Source organism: Balaenoptera acutorostrata, chromosome 1 (assembly GCF_949987535.1).
Source record: "Balaenoptera acutorostrata chromosome 1, mBalAcu1.1, whole genome shotgun sequence".
NCBI lineage: Eukaryota > Metazoa > Chordata > Mammalia > Artiodactyla > Balaenopteridae > Balaenoptera > Balaenoptera acutorostrata.
The window spans coordinates 75,078,659-75,093,917 of record NC_080064.1 but is presented as its reverse complement, the minus strand read 5'-3'; the positions used below and the strand labels follow the sequence as shown (position 1 = coordinate 75,093,917).

The window sequence follows — 15,259 nt, the reverse complement described above, 5'->3', positions numbered from 1 at the left end:
TAAGCCCGTGTGCCACAGCTACTGAGCCTGCGCTCTAGAGCCGATGAGCCACAACTACTGAGCCTACATGCTGCAACTACTGAAACCTGCAAGCCTAGAGCCTATGCTCCGCAACAAGAGAAGCCACTGCAGTGAGAAGACTGCACACCGCAACAAAGAGTAGCCCCCGCTCGCTGCAACCAGAAAAAGCCCGCACACAGCAACGAAGACCCAACGCAGCCAAAAATAAATACATTTATTTATTTATTAAAAAAGAAATTGCACACATAAGAAGACACATAATCATTAAAATTTCTTATGTGGTTTTTGGATATTTTTGTCTTGAATTTCTGTGTACTTTCAATACTGTTGAAAGCTACATTTTCCCCTTGGATATTAAAATTGAATTTCACTAGATTAGTATCTGCTATGCAACTCTTATATGTGCTGGTGGGATTAGAAATATGATCTGTCTCAAGGGCAGTTCAACAACATGTATCAGAAACCTTTAAATAAATTTATAATCTTTACTTCATCAACTTGAAATCCATGGATTAATCCTAAGGAAATAATTGGCGAAGTGTGTAAAGATTAATGCATAAGAATGTAGCCTTGCTTGTAAAAGTGAAATATTGGAAACAACCTAAATATGCAACAGTTAGGGATTAGTTAAGTAAAGTGTGGTATATTCATACTGGAATATTATGAAGCTATTAAAATTATCATGTAGATCTATAGTTTTAATTTGGGAAAATTATCATGATGTAGTGTAGATATATTGCCCTGTTGTATCTTTGTTTTGTCCTTATTAAAATTGAATCCCCCTTCCTTGTAACTGAAAGGCACTAGAACCATTTGTCTCTTGAGACCACTCCCATTTTGTTTATTTTAAGCATATAAAATGATATTTTACCTTTCATTATTTACCGCAGGGATGCATATATCTAATTCATGAAAAATATCATTATACCATTAAAATATAAATATATAAAAAGAAGACTGTCTATGATAAATTTCTATTTTGTACTACTTCAAGCTGATATTTGATCCACTTATCCTGATTCTGGATGTGGTATTGGACTGTAGAATTTATAAGAGCCTTAAGAGCTGGGGATTTCTAGTAAGATTTTACTGTTAGAGCCACTTCATTCCCACCAGTGGACTGCTCAGTGCCTGGGCCTTCTGGATCTCCAGCTTTCCAGCCAAAAAGTTGTAGCCTTGTTTCTTGAGAGAGAGCCCGTGGTCATTCTCCCCAGAAGCTAGATTTTCTGGCCTTCAACCCCAGTCTCCATTGATTGGACACTTCATGGCTATAGCCAGACTACTGTGAGGCAGGACACCTGGTCTTCCTAATAAGCATAGATGGATGGACATTGTTTGAGTCCTTGCCCAGCCCCTCCTTGGCCAGAATCCCTCACTTTTGGGCTGCAAGAGATCTTGTCCTGAGATTAGTGTCTTGCCTGTCTGTTTGATACCCCATTTTGGGGTCTACTTTCAGACATGTGTCTGGAGGACTTGCCCTTCCTTGGCAGGAGTGTTCCCACACCCTTGGACTCCAGATCCTAGTCTTACCCATGGAGGCCTGGTCTTCTACTACCATCAGTGTGGAAGAGAGTCCAGGGAAGGAAACTGACTTGAAGTGACTGAGGTGGAAAATCCAATATGCAAACTCACATTGGTACAATTTGGATTAGGAGAATAAGAAAGAAGTGAACAAAAAGGTAAGGAAGGAAGATTGAGGCCAAAGTCGCCAGCCCTGCACCACATGCTTAACAAAGGTTGTCATTGTAGTTTGAAACTAAAAGATGGCAAAAGGAGGATCAGGATTGGAATCAGAAGTGGTAGAAAATTAATCTCTTGGGGAAGCCATTTGGTCATGTGAAGAGTAACTCAACATCTGTTATCTGGGCAACAATGTGCCTGGCATTACCAACCTGCCCTTGATTAATGAACAGAACCTATAAATAAGAAATGAGCTGGAAACCACCAGGAGAAGCCTTAACGTGCTATGCTATAATTGTTACCAATGCAGGGGGGATTATTGCAAGGCTCAGAATATTTGACCTATTCCTGCCTCCATGACCATTCATTCATTCAGCCAACCAGCCAGCCAACCATTCAGCAAATACCTGTCTTGAGGCAGCCAGGGCAGATGGGTCCTGGGGTTATCATGGTGAACAAAATAGGCACAGACCCTCCCTCACTGCGCTTGCACCTAACCTGGGAAACAGACAACGATGACTGATATGATATAAATGCTGTGATAGGTGGTCAGGGGCCAGGGTCCTGGAGCAAAGGGCATGTACACTGAGATTTGAAGGATTAATAGGAGTTGACTAGAACAAGGGGCTTAGCAATGGCAATTGGTTGTTTAGTGATTGATTTTTCCAAAGAGTGATATTTGTTTCTTCTTTAAATTTCTTTCTAGGATGTTCAGTTCTTCTCCACAATGAATGAGTGTTACTATGATAAGCAGATGGACTTTTTTTATAATAGGAGCAACACTGACACTGCCAATGAGTGGACAGGAACGAAGCTTGTAATTGTTTTGTGTGTTGGAACATTTTTCTGCCTGTTTATCTTTTTTTCTAATTCTCTGGTCATCGCAGCAGTAATCAAAAACAGAAAGTTTCATTTCCCCTTCTACTACCTGTTGGCTAACCTAGCTGCTGCAGATTTCTTTGCTGGAATTGCCTATGTATACCTGATGTTTAACACTGGCCCAGTTTCAAAAACTCTGACTGTCAACCGCTGGTTTCTCCGCCAGGGGCTTCTGGACACTAGCTTAACAGCCTCCCTGACCAATTTGTTGGTTATTGCCGTGGAGAGGCACATGTCAATCATGACGATGCGAGTCCACAGCAACCTGACGAAAAAGAGAGTGACGCTGCTCATCTTGTTCGTCTGGGCCATTGCCATCTTTATGGGGGCTGTCCCCACACTGGGCTGGAATTGCCTCTGTGACATCTCTGCCTGCTCTTCCCTGGCCCCCATTTATAGCAGGAGTTACCTCATTTTCTGGACTGTGTCCAACCTCATGGCCTTCTTCATTATGGTCGTGGTGTACCTGCGGATCTACATGTACGTAAAGAGGAAAACCAACGTCTTATCTCCGCACACAAGTGGGTCCATCAGCCACCGGAGGACACCCATGAAGCTAATGAAGACGGTGATGACTGTCTTAGGTAAGAGGAACCAAGTCAGCCATTATTCCCCTTCATTCAGCAAATATTTGTTGAGCACCTACTGTGTACAAGGCACTTACTAGGTAGTTGGAATGCAGCAGTGAACATGAACAGACATAAACCCTCACCTGTCTGGAGCTTATACTCTAATAGGGGAAGACAATATAAGTATTCTAATGGGGACGAACAAAAGAATTTTATAGTACATTTTATTATAAAATTTGTAAAATAAGATGTTGAATGGTCTAATGGGGAAAAATAAAGCAGGGAAGAGAGATAAGGAGTGCGCTAAGCAGGTACAGTTTGCAGTTTTAAAACGTGTTGTGAGGGACAGCTTCACCTAGAAGGCGACGTTTTAGCCAAGATGGGAAAGTGGTGAGGGAGTGAACCATGTGGGTGTGGGAGGAAGGGTGTTCCAGGCAGGAGATGCAGTGAGCGTAGGAGGCTGAACAGCAAGGGGGCCAGTGTGGCTGGAGTGGAGTGGAGGGAGGGTGGGAGGTGATGAGGTCAGAGAGTTGAGGTGGTAGAGGTGGAGTGACTCAGATTCAGTCAGGCTGCACAGTTATCATAAAGTCTTTGCTTTCCTGAGGGAGAGGAGGAGAAGCCATTGGAAGGTTTTGAACGAGGGAGTGACGTGATCTGACTTGAATTTTTTTTTTTTAATTTATTTATTTTTGGCTGTGTTGGGTCTTCGTTTCTGTGCGAGGGCTTTCTCTAGTTGCGGCAAGCGGGGTCCACTCTTCATCGCGGTGCGTGGGCCTGTCACTATCGCGGCCTCTCTTGTTGCGGGGCACAGGCTCCAGACGCGCAGGCTCAGTAGTTGTGGCTCACGGGCCCAGTTGCTCCGCGGCATGTGGGATCTTCCCAGACCAGGGCTCGAACCCGTATCCCCTGCATTGGCAGGCAGACTCTCAACCACTGCGCCACCAGGGAAGCCCCCTGACTTGAATTTTAATGGCATTTCTCTGGCTGCTGTTTTGAGGAAGTACTGTAGTGGGGCAAGGGTAAAAACAGAGAACTGCTTAAGAGGGTATTTCAGTACTCAAGAGAGATGGTAATGACTAGGACCAGAGGGCATCTAGAGGTGATGCAACAAGGCTGCATTCTGAATTTTTTTAGATGGTAGAGTCAATAGGATTTGCTGAGCGGTAAGGTATGAAGAAAGGCAGGAGGAGGAGGGGAGGGTGGAGCATGTCATTTGTGGAGATGCGGAAGACAGAAGAGGAGATTTGGGGGGAAGGTTGGGAGTCTGGCTTTGGACTAGCTAAGTTTAGGATTTTATTAGACAGTGAATTGAATTTCTCCTATTGAATTGATCCTATTGAATCAAGAGTTGAGGATTTAGGTCTGGGCTGGAGATCTATATTTGAGAGTCGTTTGGGGAAAAAAATGGTATTTTAAACCACAAGACTGGATGAGCCCACCATGGAGGTGAGTGTGGATGGAAGAGAGAAGAGGACCGAGGGACAAGCCCTGGGTACTCCAATGTAGGGAGGGTGGGAAGGCAGGGAGCAACGTCACAAGAGCCCGGGAAAAGGAGAAGCCTGAAAACCCAGGAGAATACGGTGGCCTGGAAGCTGTGAGAAGGAAAGGGTGTATCAGCAGTGTTAATACTCCTGAGAGGTGGAGTCAGATGCGGTCTTAGCAGAGTGGTAGTTGTTTGGTGACCTTGAGAAGATCAAAACTAGTGTATCCAAGAGCCTGATGAGAAGGAAGTGAAGAAACGGAGGGAGGAGAGTCTTTAAGACAGAGTTTAAACAGCTCTGAGGAGTTTTGCTCTCCACTGTGAGCCCTGGACCAAGAAGACACTTTTGGGGCAAAGAATTTTCCCTTCATTTTGTTTTCTCTATGGCAGGTAGCCAGTTGTGCCCCAATTCCAGTCCCGGGTAACAGGTAGAATTTGTGATATGTGGGCAAACAAGAACTTTTGTGGCTTCACAGGCCTTGTGTTCTACGTTAGAGAGGTCATTTTCTCACCATGTGTGGTGGCTGTAGCCATGGGGACCATGATTGAGAGAGAGCCAGGAGTATATTCCTTTTAATTCCCAGTGTGAAGGAACTATAAAATGAATTCTTGGGAAACAATTCATAATGGAGGATGCAGGGTATATATGGTGTGGTATGGGAACCATCATGATGTCTGCAGGTCCTGAAACTGCTCATAAGATTTGGAGGTCAGCAGACACATAGTGTGATTGTTAAAATAATTTCAAACTGAAGATTTATTTTAGTTAGCAAATATTTATGTAGGGTTTAATATGTGTCAAGCATTGTCCTAAGTGTTTTACAGATATTAACTTATTTAATTCCCATGGCAACCCTGTGAGGTAGGTGCTACTGTCATCCCCCTACCAGATGAAGAAACGGAGTGGAGAGTTTAAGCAGTATGCCCAAGGTCACTTGTTATTAATGGTGGAACCAAGACTGACCAGTTGGCCTTTGGAGTCCACATGTTTATTACAACACTCTGTAGCTAGTTTTGCTCTATTTGGACTTTTTACTGGCCTCCTCTTTGTCCTGTCTTCTGCTTTGACCACCTCATTCTCCTTTTAGTGTCTTGACAAGAACATAGACAACAGTAAGAAAAGGAGTAGTCACATTAATCCATTTTTCCACTCTTGAGCTAGAGCTGTTGCTGTTTTTGGTATTTATTGGTAGTGTCAACAAACTCTGCTGCTTTCCCTGCTTAACTTGCAAGCATAATCATTTGCTTGGCTATGTATCTTGAGAAACTACCTGCCTAATTAAAGAGAAAACCTTTTTTCCAGCATGTTCTATATTATATACAGCATGAGATGGAAAAAAACTTCTGTCATTCTAGGTAGGACTTTTTGTGAGATGGTCATCATGGTCACCAGCTTCAGTGTCATATGTAACTCTGTCTGGAATGTATGGAAGGGCTTAAAATGAAAGAGCTGTGTGGTTTGGGCAGGTGTGGTGTTGGATAAGGGCAAAACCAGAAGAAACAGTGAGATTGCTGAGTAGGTTAAGAGAAGTCAGGGCATCAAGATGAAACAACATTGGGGAATTGGTTAACATCAGGAAGACAGTTTGGTGTGGAGGACCTGGGGAAGTTCCTCAGTGGTGAGACAGAGGGATCTGGTGGAAGACAGGAAGTCTGGGGACAGGGGAAATGAAACCGTAGAGCTAGGTGGTATGAGGTTTTTAGGCTTCCAGCTCCTGACTTCTTCAGATAACAGATTTGGGTTTTAGCCCCACCTCTGTGATTTTCTACAGGGGTGATCTGAAGCACATTAGCTCACCTTTTCTTGGTTAAATTTCCTCATCTGAGGTTGAATAGGTAAACTTTAAATTCTTTCCAAGGTATGAAATTCAGTAATCCTACTGTGACGGTAAGTAGCCAAAGCCAACACAGAGTTCGTGGATTGACTGTGTATCAAAGCACAGAGTCCCCTTCCATGAGAGCATCTTTCATGGTGTTCCTTAGGAAGGAAGCCCCTTAGTTGCTCTATCTGGTACATGTAAGAATTTGGTTGCCTAATACAGGTGTCTCTCATATGATAGTATATGCATTAGAAAAATCAACAGGGCTGGCAGGACCTACCATCACTGTAGTCACTGGTTCTGAGTACATGGAAATTAATAGCTTAATACTTATTTCATTAATGATTACCTGATTTAAATATCTTCATGATAAAATGCTAAACCTTTCTATTTACTCCTTGATATATATTTTGTAGGAAAGATTAATTTAAGATTAAAGTTTCTTATATACGTAACTTCTTTTAAGTCTTAGAAAGTTAAACAATAAATATATATCTACTGTCTGTTAAATAACATCTAAGAGGCAAAGGGCTGCATGTATTCAGTGAGCTTAATCTCATTTCAGAGAAGGAAGAATGGATAATTAGGGGCTGTAGAGTTTGGGGAAGGCTTCTTAGGGAGCTTGGGGTGTGATCTGGAAGGATGGGTGGGATTTGTATTGGCAGGAGGGAAAGAATTCTATGTAGGAGAAACAGTATAATCAGAAGTGTGATGGCAGAGACATGTAAAGCTTGTGCAGTAACACAAGGAAGGCCCCGTGGAACTCAGATGCATGTTGAGGTACAAGGGGAAATAACTCAGCTCTGAGCCAGAAAAGTTTAGTTGGCCATCCTCTTTGGAAGGAGAGGGGTAGACCGGATGACCTTTGTGTTTCTTTCTGGCTTTAGGATTTTGGTTGAACACAAAAAGCATACAGAGCCGGATGGGGAGCAGACTCTTTCCTGTTTGAGGGAGGTGGTGGTAGTGATGATGGCGATGTGGATTTTAAATCTGTGTGTGACTGGAAAGGCATCTAGGCATTGTGTTCCCATTTCAGCAGCCCTGAGGCAGAATGCTGCTCACTTCTGGGTTATAATGTGTGATGGGCCCTTTACGTGAAAGAAGTTGCTTATTTATTTATTTTATTTATTTATTTATTGGCTGCGTTGGGTCTTCGTTGCTGCACATGGGCTTTCTCCAGTTGCGGCGAGCCGGGGCCACTCTTCGCTGCGGTGAGCAGGCCTCCCATTGCGGTGGCCTCTCTCGTTGCGGAGCACAGGCTCCAGGAGTGCGGGCCTCAGCAGTTGCAGCACACAGGCTTAGCAGCTGTGGCTCACGGGCTCCAGAGCTCAGGCTCAGCAGCTGTGGCACACAGGCCCAGCTGCTCCGAGGCATGTGGGATCTTCCGGGACCAGGGCTCGAACCCATGTCCCCTACATTGGCAGGCAGACTCCCAACCACTGCACCACCAGTTGCTTGTTGAATGTTCTCATCGAAAAGACATTGGAGACATATGATCCTACTTTCCACAGGGCACCAAGGCCCTGCCTAAGAGAGACTCCTGTATTTTGAAATCTTACTTGTCAGCCAGCCTAATCAGCCACAGCAACCCCAAACACACAAGATACCCCATGTGGAAACCTCTTATTTATTGTCAAACAACATACTAGGTGAACTGTGTACACATGGATGTTTTATTTTCAAGAAAATAGGCTGGGCTTTCTTTTATTCTGCAGTATCTTAAAATGCAAAAGAAAAGAAAGATTCAAAGGATTTGTGAACCATACTTTTGAAATCTTTCATAAACCTTCCTGTCTCTTAGGATGGTGTTTTTCAAATTGCAAGTTGTGACCTACTAGCAAGTAGTGAACTCAATTAGGAGATTGTAACTGACACTTTTTAAAAATGACATAAAGTAGAAAAGAAGAGAAAATATCAGAGTGCATTGCATATAGTAGGTATAAGTGTATTTCATAATGTTTGTGTGTGTGTGAGACTGGATTATGGTGTGTGTGTGTATATATATATATATATATATTTTTTTTTTTTTTTACTATGGGTTATAGTGAAGAACACTTGAAAAGCCATGGTCTTATGGTCCAGGTTACTTTTCTGGCCAATAAGGATAGAGCTTTTCAAAAATATGAGAAACATTACAGTTAAGGGACTTTGAAAAGGTTTGTGGTTATTGAAACAAAGAGCTGGAATTTTTTATTTCTCCCTTCTACTTTTCCACTCAGATCAATGCTGAATCCACCTTGCCTTCTCTCAGGGGAGAGGGGAGGGAGACGAAGCGGTGGTAGGAGAAGAAACAGTACCAGGAGTTCTCATGCTAGGAAATGGGTGAAAATTTAGTGCCATATAAGCCTTGCTAGAGTACTACTAATAATCATACATGACATTTCTGCGACACTGTGTCTTTTTCAGTGTTTTAATACATTATTCTCATTTGGTCTCATGGAAATTCTGTACGGTAAGTGGGGAAGATAGCATTATTCTATTTTCTTGCTACTCCCCTAAATGCACCCTCTACTCAGCTATAAGTAATTATTTACAGTTTTTCACTTTGCATTGCTAGGCCTTTGCTTCAGCTGGAATACCTTTCCTCTTGTCTGCCTGGGAAACTTGCATTCGTCTTGTAAGGTTCAACTCAAGGGCTTATCTTCTCTGAATCTTGCCTAGATAAATCTGATCCTACCTTCTTTGGGCCACTCTCTATCTTGTCCATACCTCAATCAGTGTACTTCATTTGTTTACATGCCTTTATCTTGAACTAGGGTGTACACTCTTTGAAGTTGAGGTCTGTACCTTATTTATCTACCTTTGCATATCTAACATGTAGCACACCGTCTGGAACACACTTGTTGACGTTATAGCAGAAGGAATACGTGAGGAAATCAAGGTTTAGAGGAGTGGTTTTTCAAAAGCTGGAAATAAAAGTAGAACCCAGATTTCCTCATGTGCAGCCTGACCTTTGGCAGGCTCTGGCTGTGACATGCCTGTGAGGTAAACAATGGCTTGAGGGGAGTGAGTGGGTATCCCATTTCATAGGGTGGGAAACTGAGGTCTCTCTTGGGAAGAGGAAAACAAATGAACATTTTTTGATTGCTTACTATGAGGAGGTCTGCATCTTACATGCTTTTAGGATTTTATTTCATTTAACCCTCATAACAACTCTCTGCAGATCTGTTTAATAGATGAGGAAACTCAGATGGACTTAAGCATCTTCCCCATAGACCCATACTGGAAAAAATAATAATAGTTAATATTCACTGTGTGCAATACATGGTTCTGAGACACGTTTTATTGCATTTAATCTTCATGACAACCCTATGAGGGAGGTTCTGTGATTATTACCAGGAAACTGAGGCCCAGAGAGGTTCAGTGTCTTGCCCAAGATTAGTAGCAGAGCTGAGATTCAAATCCAAGCAGATTGGCTCCAGGAACCAATTTTTCAAGGTTAATTAGCAGCCTCTTGAAAGTGATAGGGCTAGAACAACATCTACCCACGTAATGATGTTTATAACTTGTATCTCCCTTAATTTCTAGTTAAGTTTATTTCAGTAAAGGTACTTGATCTCTCGATGTTTACCTTGCTCTTGATTTGTTTTAAAGATTCTGCAGCTTGGTGACAGTTATGACAACATCTCCCAGGGAATGACAGCTCCACATTCTTCAAACTTTATGTTCATTAAAGTAGATGACAAGAGTAGGGGCTTTGGAATAGGGAGGGAACCAGATTTAAATCCTGGCTTTGCAGCTTCCAAGTTGCGTGACCCTGAGCAATTCACCTGACCTCCCTGTGACTTAGTTTCCCCATCTGTAAAATGGGGATAATATCAGGAACCCTGGCATGGCACGTTTCTGCGGAGACAGTGAGACAATGCACGTAAAATACCTAGTGTAGTGTTTGACACATAGAAAGTACTAAACAAGGTACATCGTAAGTACTAAGAAGAGTTAGGTAATCTGAAGAGCCTCGCCCTGTATTCAAGCAGAGTGCTCTTGTTTCCCCAGTAATGTCGCAGGTACTGTGGAGAGGGGGGACTAGGGACCTACTGTTGGAGCCATCATGATGGCAGGTTTTGTAGTGTGGACAAGTAGCCAGGAGGAAGCTAACTGGATGTGCTTCGCAAAGGCTATTCGACAGCAGACCAATGGCACCAGTTCAGTTCCTGGAGACCCAGGCCAATCTGAAAACACAGTCACCACAGATCTGAAAAGCTCTGTGCTTGCATCGCTAGCCCCTATAAACCATCTTCTACCAGCACCCCGCCCCCCGCCCCCAGTGCCGGTGAAATTCTGTTAATGATTCCTATCTCTGCCAAATGATCTTTGCATTAATAATTCATTTTGCTTTTGCAACATTTATGAATAAAACATGATAAGTGAGACCCTGACCATCAAGTGTTAGCTTAATAAGAATCCTGTAGTATAGCACCAACATCTTGTGTGTGGATCTATAAAACATTCCTCATGAGAAACTGTCCCCATCTTGCTAATGAATCCTACCAGGATTCCTAGTTAACCAAGTACTATTACCGCCTTTACTAGGGTTGGGAAATTTGCCCTTTGTCTGAAAAGAATTGGGAACACACACACACACACACACACACACACACACACACACGCACGCATGCACACACACAGAAACCAGGAGTGAAGAGAAACTAACTACGGTCCCCAGGAATTCTGAAACGTTTGTTTTTAGCTTCTGTGACCTTGTAGTGGCTTCTACATCACAGAAACCTGCTTTCAATGTTTGCTGCCTTGCATACCTTTGTAATCAAATATCTGTTAAAAAAAAAAAAAAGTTAAAGCTTTGCTTTAAGAGACGCTGAGTGAAACGATCAGATTTTTGGCACTCAAGAGTTTGCTTGTTGCTGTGCAGTCATATCAGAATGACTAATTCTTTTCAGAGTCAAGCCACCCAGGCACCACTACTCAGTACGTCTTGTCCAGGGGTGTTTGTACTTTTGTCTTGAAAACAGCTAATCAAAGGAGCACCTTTGTGGCAGACGCTTTTCCTCTGGGCTTCATGTCATTGCAGCAGGGTCCTTCGGGAGAGGGACCTTTGCTTCCAGGCAAGCTGTAAATGAATGAGGGCAAAAATGTCATCGCTCCCCAGGTGCTGCCCCCAACAATACAGTGTGACAGACCCCTCCATTCTGAGGGGGAACGTGGTGATTGAGAAAACCTCAACGTCTGATGTTAGAGGGAAGATAGCTTCAAATTTAAAAAAAATCCATCACTGTATGCCTCTCCTTCCCACCTTTTCAAATTGTCTGCACTTCTTGATACCTTTTCTTTTTTTTTTTTTTTCCAACTTTAGGATTTCTTTACTGTAGATTCTCACACATTGGTATTCCCTCCATGAATGTAAATAACTCCATTTTTAGTGCTCATCTATTTTTGCGATAATTTGATTCATATCTGTGTATGACATAGTAAGCATTCATTAATGTTTGATGAGTGGATGTCTTTCTTTTTCTTTTTTAACATCTTTATTGGAGTATAATTGCTTTACAATGGTGTGTTGGTTTCTGCTTTATAACAAAGTGAATCAGCTATACATATACATATATCCCCATATCCCCTCCCTCTTGCGCCTCCCTCCCTCCCACCCCTCTAGGTGGTCACAAAGCACCGAGCTGATCTCCCTGTGCTATGAGGCTGCTTCCCACTAGCTATCTATTTTACATTTGGTAGTGTATATATGTCCATGCCACTCTCTCACTTTGTCCCAGCTTACCCTTCCCCCTCCCCATATACTCAAGTCCATTCTCTAGTAGTCTGCATCTTTATTCCCGTCTTACCCCTAGGTTCTTCATGACCTTTTTATTTCTTAGATTCCATATATATGTGTTAGCATACGGTATTTGTTTTTCTCTTTCTGACTTACTTTACTCTGTAGGACAGACTCTAGGTCCATCCACCTCACTACAAATAACCCCACATTTTTAGGAGTCTGTTCCTCCCCTTCTGCCGCTGCTGTATGTGGCCCTTTGTTATCTCGAGTCTGGCTTTTGGTTCTTTTATTTTTTATTTTTTTCCTGCTTTACTGTTTCAGATGCCTTCCTTTGCAGTCAGTTCAAAAGTCATTTTACCAAATCTTTGTCGTCGTTTCCAGTGTAATCACTGCTCTGCCTTCTTCCTGCTTCTGTTTCCTCCATACACCCCTTCAGTTCTGTTAATCTCAATCCATTCAGCTTCTTTTATTTCCCTATCACACTCCCTCCTTCAGAACGGTTTTTTTCTGGTTTTTCATCTTTTTAGAAACCTGAAACCTTCCTCTTCAGCTGGAACGATTATTGAATATTTCCTGAGTACAAGGTACAGGAACACTTCTCAAGTTCTACCTCTTTGGGTTTTTTTCCCCCAACTTTACTGAGGAATAATTGTCAAATATAATTGTATATTTTAAAAGTATACAACATGATGATTTGATAGACATACACTTTGTGGAATGACTACCAAGATCAAGATAATTAACACATTTCATCTGTCACATAGTTAACTCTGTTCCTTTTTTTGTGGTGAGAACGCTTAAGAGACACTCTCAGAAACTTTCAAGTATACAGTACTGTATTATTAACTATAGTCATCATGCTATACATTAGATCCTCAGAACTTACACTTCTTCTAACTGAAAATTTGTACCTTTGACCTACATCTTCCATTCCTCCTCCCCCTGCCTCTGGTACCCACCATTCTGTTTCATTTCCATGAACTCAGCCTTTTGTTTTTTTTAAAGATTCCACATATATGTGGTGTGTACAGCATTTGTCTTTCTCTGTCTGACTTATTTCACTTAACAGAGAAGTTTCTTTACCCAACTACATCCAACTCTCCTGCACCCAGCCTCCTGGAAGGATTAGAGTTCCAGAACTCAGTCATGCCCTCTCTCAGGGCCTTGACTTCTGCCAAAGGAGAATATGGTTGTTACCTGTCACATCACTTGACTAACTTAACACCTGGAATAGCATGGTATATGTTGATCCATGGTAGAATTTTTACCAAATCCGTGTGAACATTGTTTGTACTTTTAAAATTTCCACTGGGGACTGCATTCATTGTGTAGCTAAAGCAAACATTTTGGGAAGGAGTTAGGAGTAAAGGGTGTTTGCTGGAATCATAGCCTGCCACAGACCTAGGGGTCAACATGGAAGCTGGGATGAAGCGTGGGCAAACCAGGCAGTATTGGCGGGGGTACACCAGGTGGGCAGCCCTTCCCGCTGCTGTAGTCCAGGTACCTGCTCTTTCCCCCTCCTCACCAGACTGGTATCATAGCTCTGCAGAGTGTGAGAAGGAAAGATCCCATTACCTAGAAAATCAATATCTGTTGAGAGATTTATCCAAGTTCATCTTGTAAATCATTGCTAGTGTTGGGGCCAGAGCTCCAGATTTCCTAGTTTCTGCTTCTTCTTGTGGGTCTCTCTTCTTGCTTTGGTGAAATACACCTGTGCTTGGGTGCCTGAGTGGCAGTGATAAACAATAAGTTGTTTATTTCCATCAAGTCAGAGAGTCTACAGTGGGCCTATTTTATCCTTTACATTTTCTTAACAAGAAGAGATTTCTATTGTTTATACTTTCTCATCATAAACATTTATTGAGTACCTACTTGATTTTAGGCAGTATACTAACTATAAGACATGGCCTCTGTCCTGAAGGCTACGAATCTGTGCTGCTCTGATGTTTTCTGGTTGTCAGGAGATAGCCGTGGTTTGAGTCAATGGTTGGGTTATGTATGAGATAGATTACACAACGGCAGATATGCTCTGTGTGGCTTTTTGGGCAAATGACTTATAGGGAGCCCTATTTATAGGCTTATCTGAGGAATGAAGAAGCTTACCAAAAAAAGATAAAAAGAAATACAGAAAAAAGAAATATAGATAAAAAAGAAACAAAGAAATATATACAAGAGCCAAGTGAAGGGTCCAGGCAAATAGTGCTGTGGGTTTGGATGGTCTCTGGAGGCCTCCTTGAAAAGAGGGGATATGAGTGGATCTCAGTGTGACAAGTGGAGAGGAGAGGGTAAGGCCTTACCGATAGGGGGAAAGATAGGGTAGGAGACAGGCATACATACATCTAGGGAGACCATGCCAGGGCCGGGACAGGGAGGAGGGGTGTGCAAGGCAAGCAGGTTTCTGGAATAAGGGCTTTGCATGGTTTGAGAAGTGACTGGACCAGAGATTGGAAGGCCTTGAATCCTGAGATCATGTGGACTTTATTGTCAAGTGTCTACAGAGACTGAGTAGAACACCTTGGTGTGTGGATTGGGCCTAGAGTAGGAATAAGGCACTAGGGAGGGGTGGCACCTGTGGCTAACTGGACAGTTCAACTTTTGTTAAAAGCCCTGCAGGCTAAGTTAAATAGGTCTGTGGCCAGTCATAAGCCCATAGCTAAGTTGCCTCATCTGGCAGTGGAGAGCCCCTGTAGGATCTTGGGGTATTGGTGGGTTGAGAAGAAGGTGGGAGCTGCGAGGTGGGCTGGAGAGGGAGAGATCACTTAGGGGACTGCTGGGATTGGCCCAGGGCTCTGTGGGCGGTAGGTAGCTCAGATGCCCGAGAGAGACAGAGCTGGCTCGTCATAGTAGGTGCTGCAGGAAAGCACATCTGTCACTAGCAGGCCCAGTCTACACGGGGAGGGAGCAGCAGCCAGGGAGGACCAACGCGGACTGCAGGGGAGCAGAAGGGGAGCAGTCCAGAGGAGCATGAGCTTGTGGAAATCTGGTAGGAGACAAAGGTGGAAGAAGCAGGTGGCCAAGGTCAGAGAGGTCTGGAAGCAGGAAGCAGGGATCCATCATGGGAACTAGGATTCAGGGGCAGGGG

General features: G+C 43.1%; 1 protein-coding gene across 1 annotated transcript in view; it reads left to right on the top strand.

Moving 5' to 3' along the window:
- Window positions 1–15,259, top strand: part of LPAR3 (lysophosphatidic acid receptor 3) — a 75,772-nt gene that overhangs the window by 22,239 nt on the left and 38,274 nt on the right. The window contains exon 2 of the mRNA XM_057536005.1: window positions 2,408–3,164. Within this exon, the coding sequence (XP_057391988.1) occupies window positions 2,429–3,164 (736 nt within the window). The 5' untranslated portion in view covers window positions 2,408–2,428. The remainder of the gene's footprint in view (window positions 1–2,407; window positions 3,165–15,259) is intronic.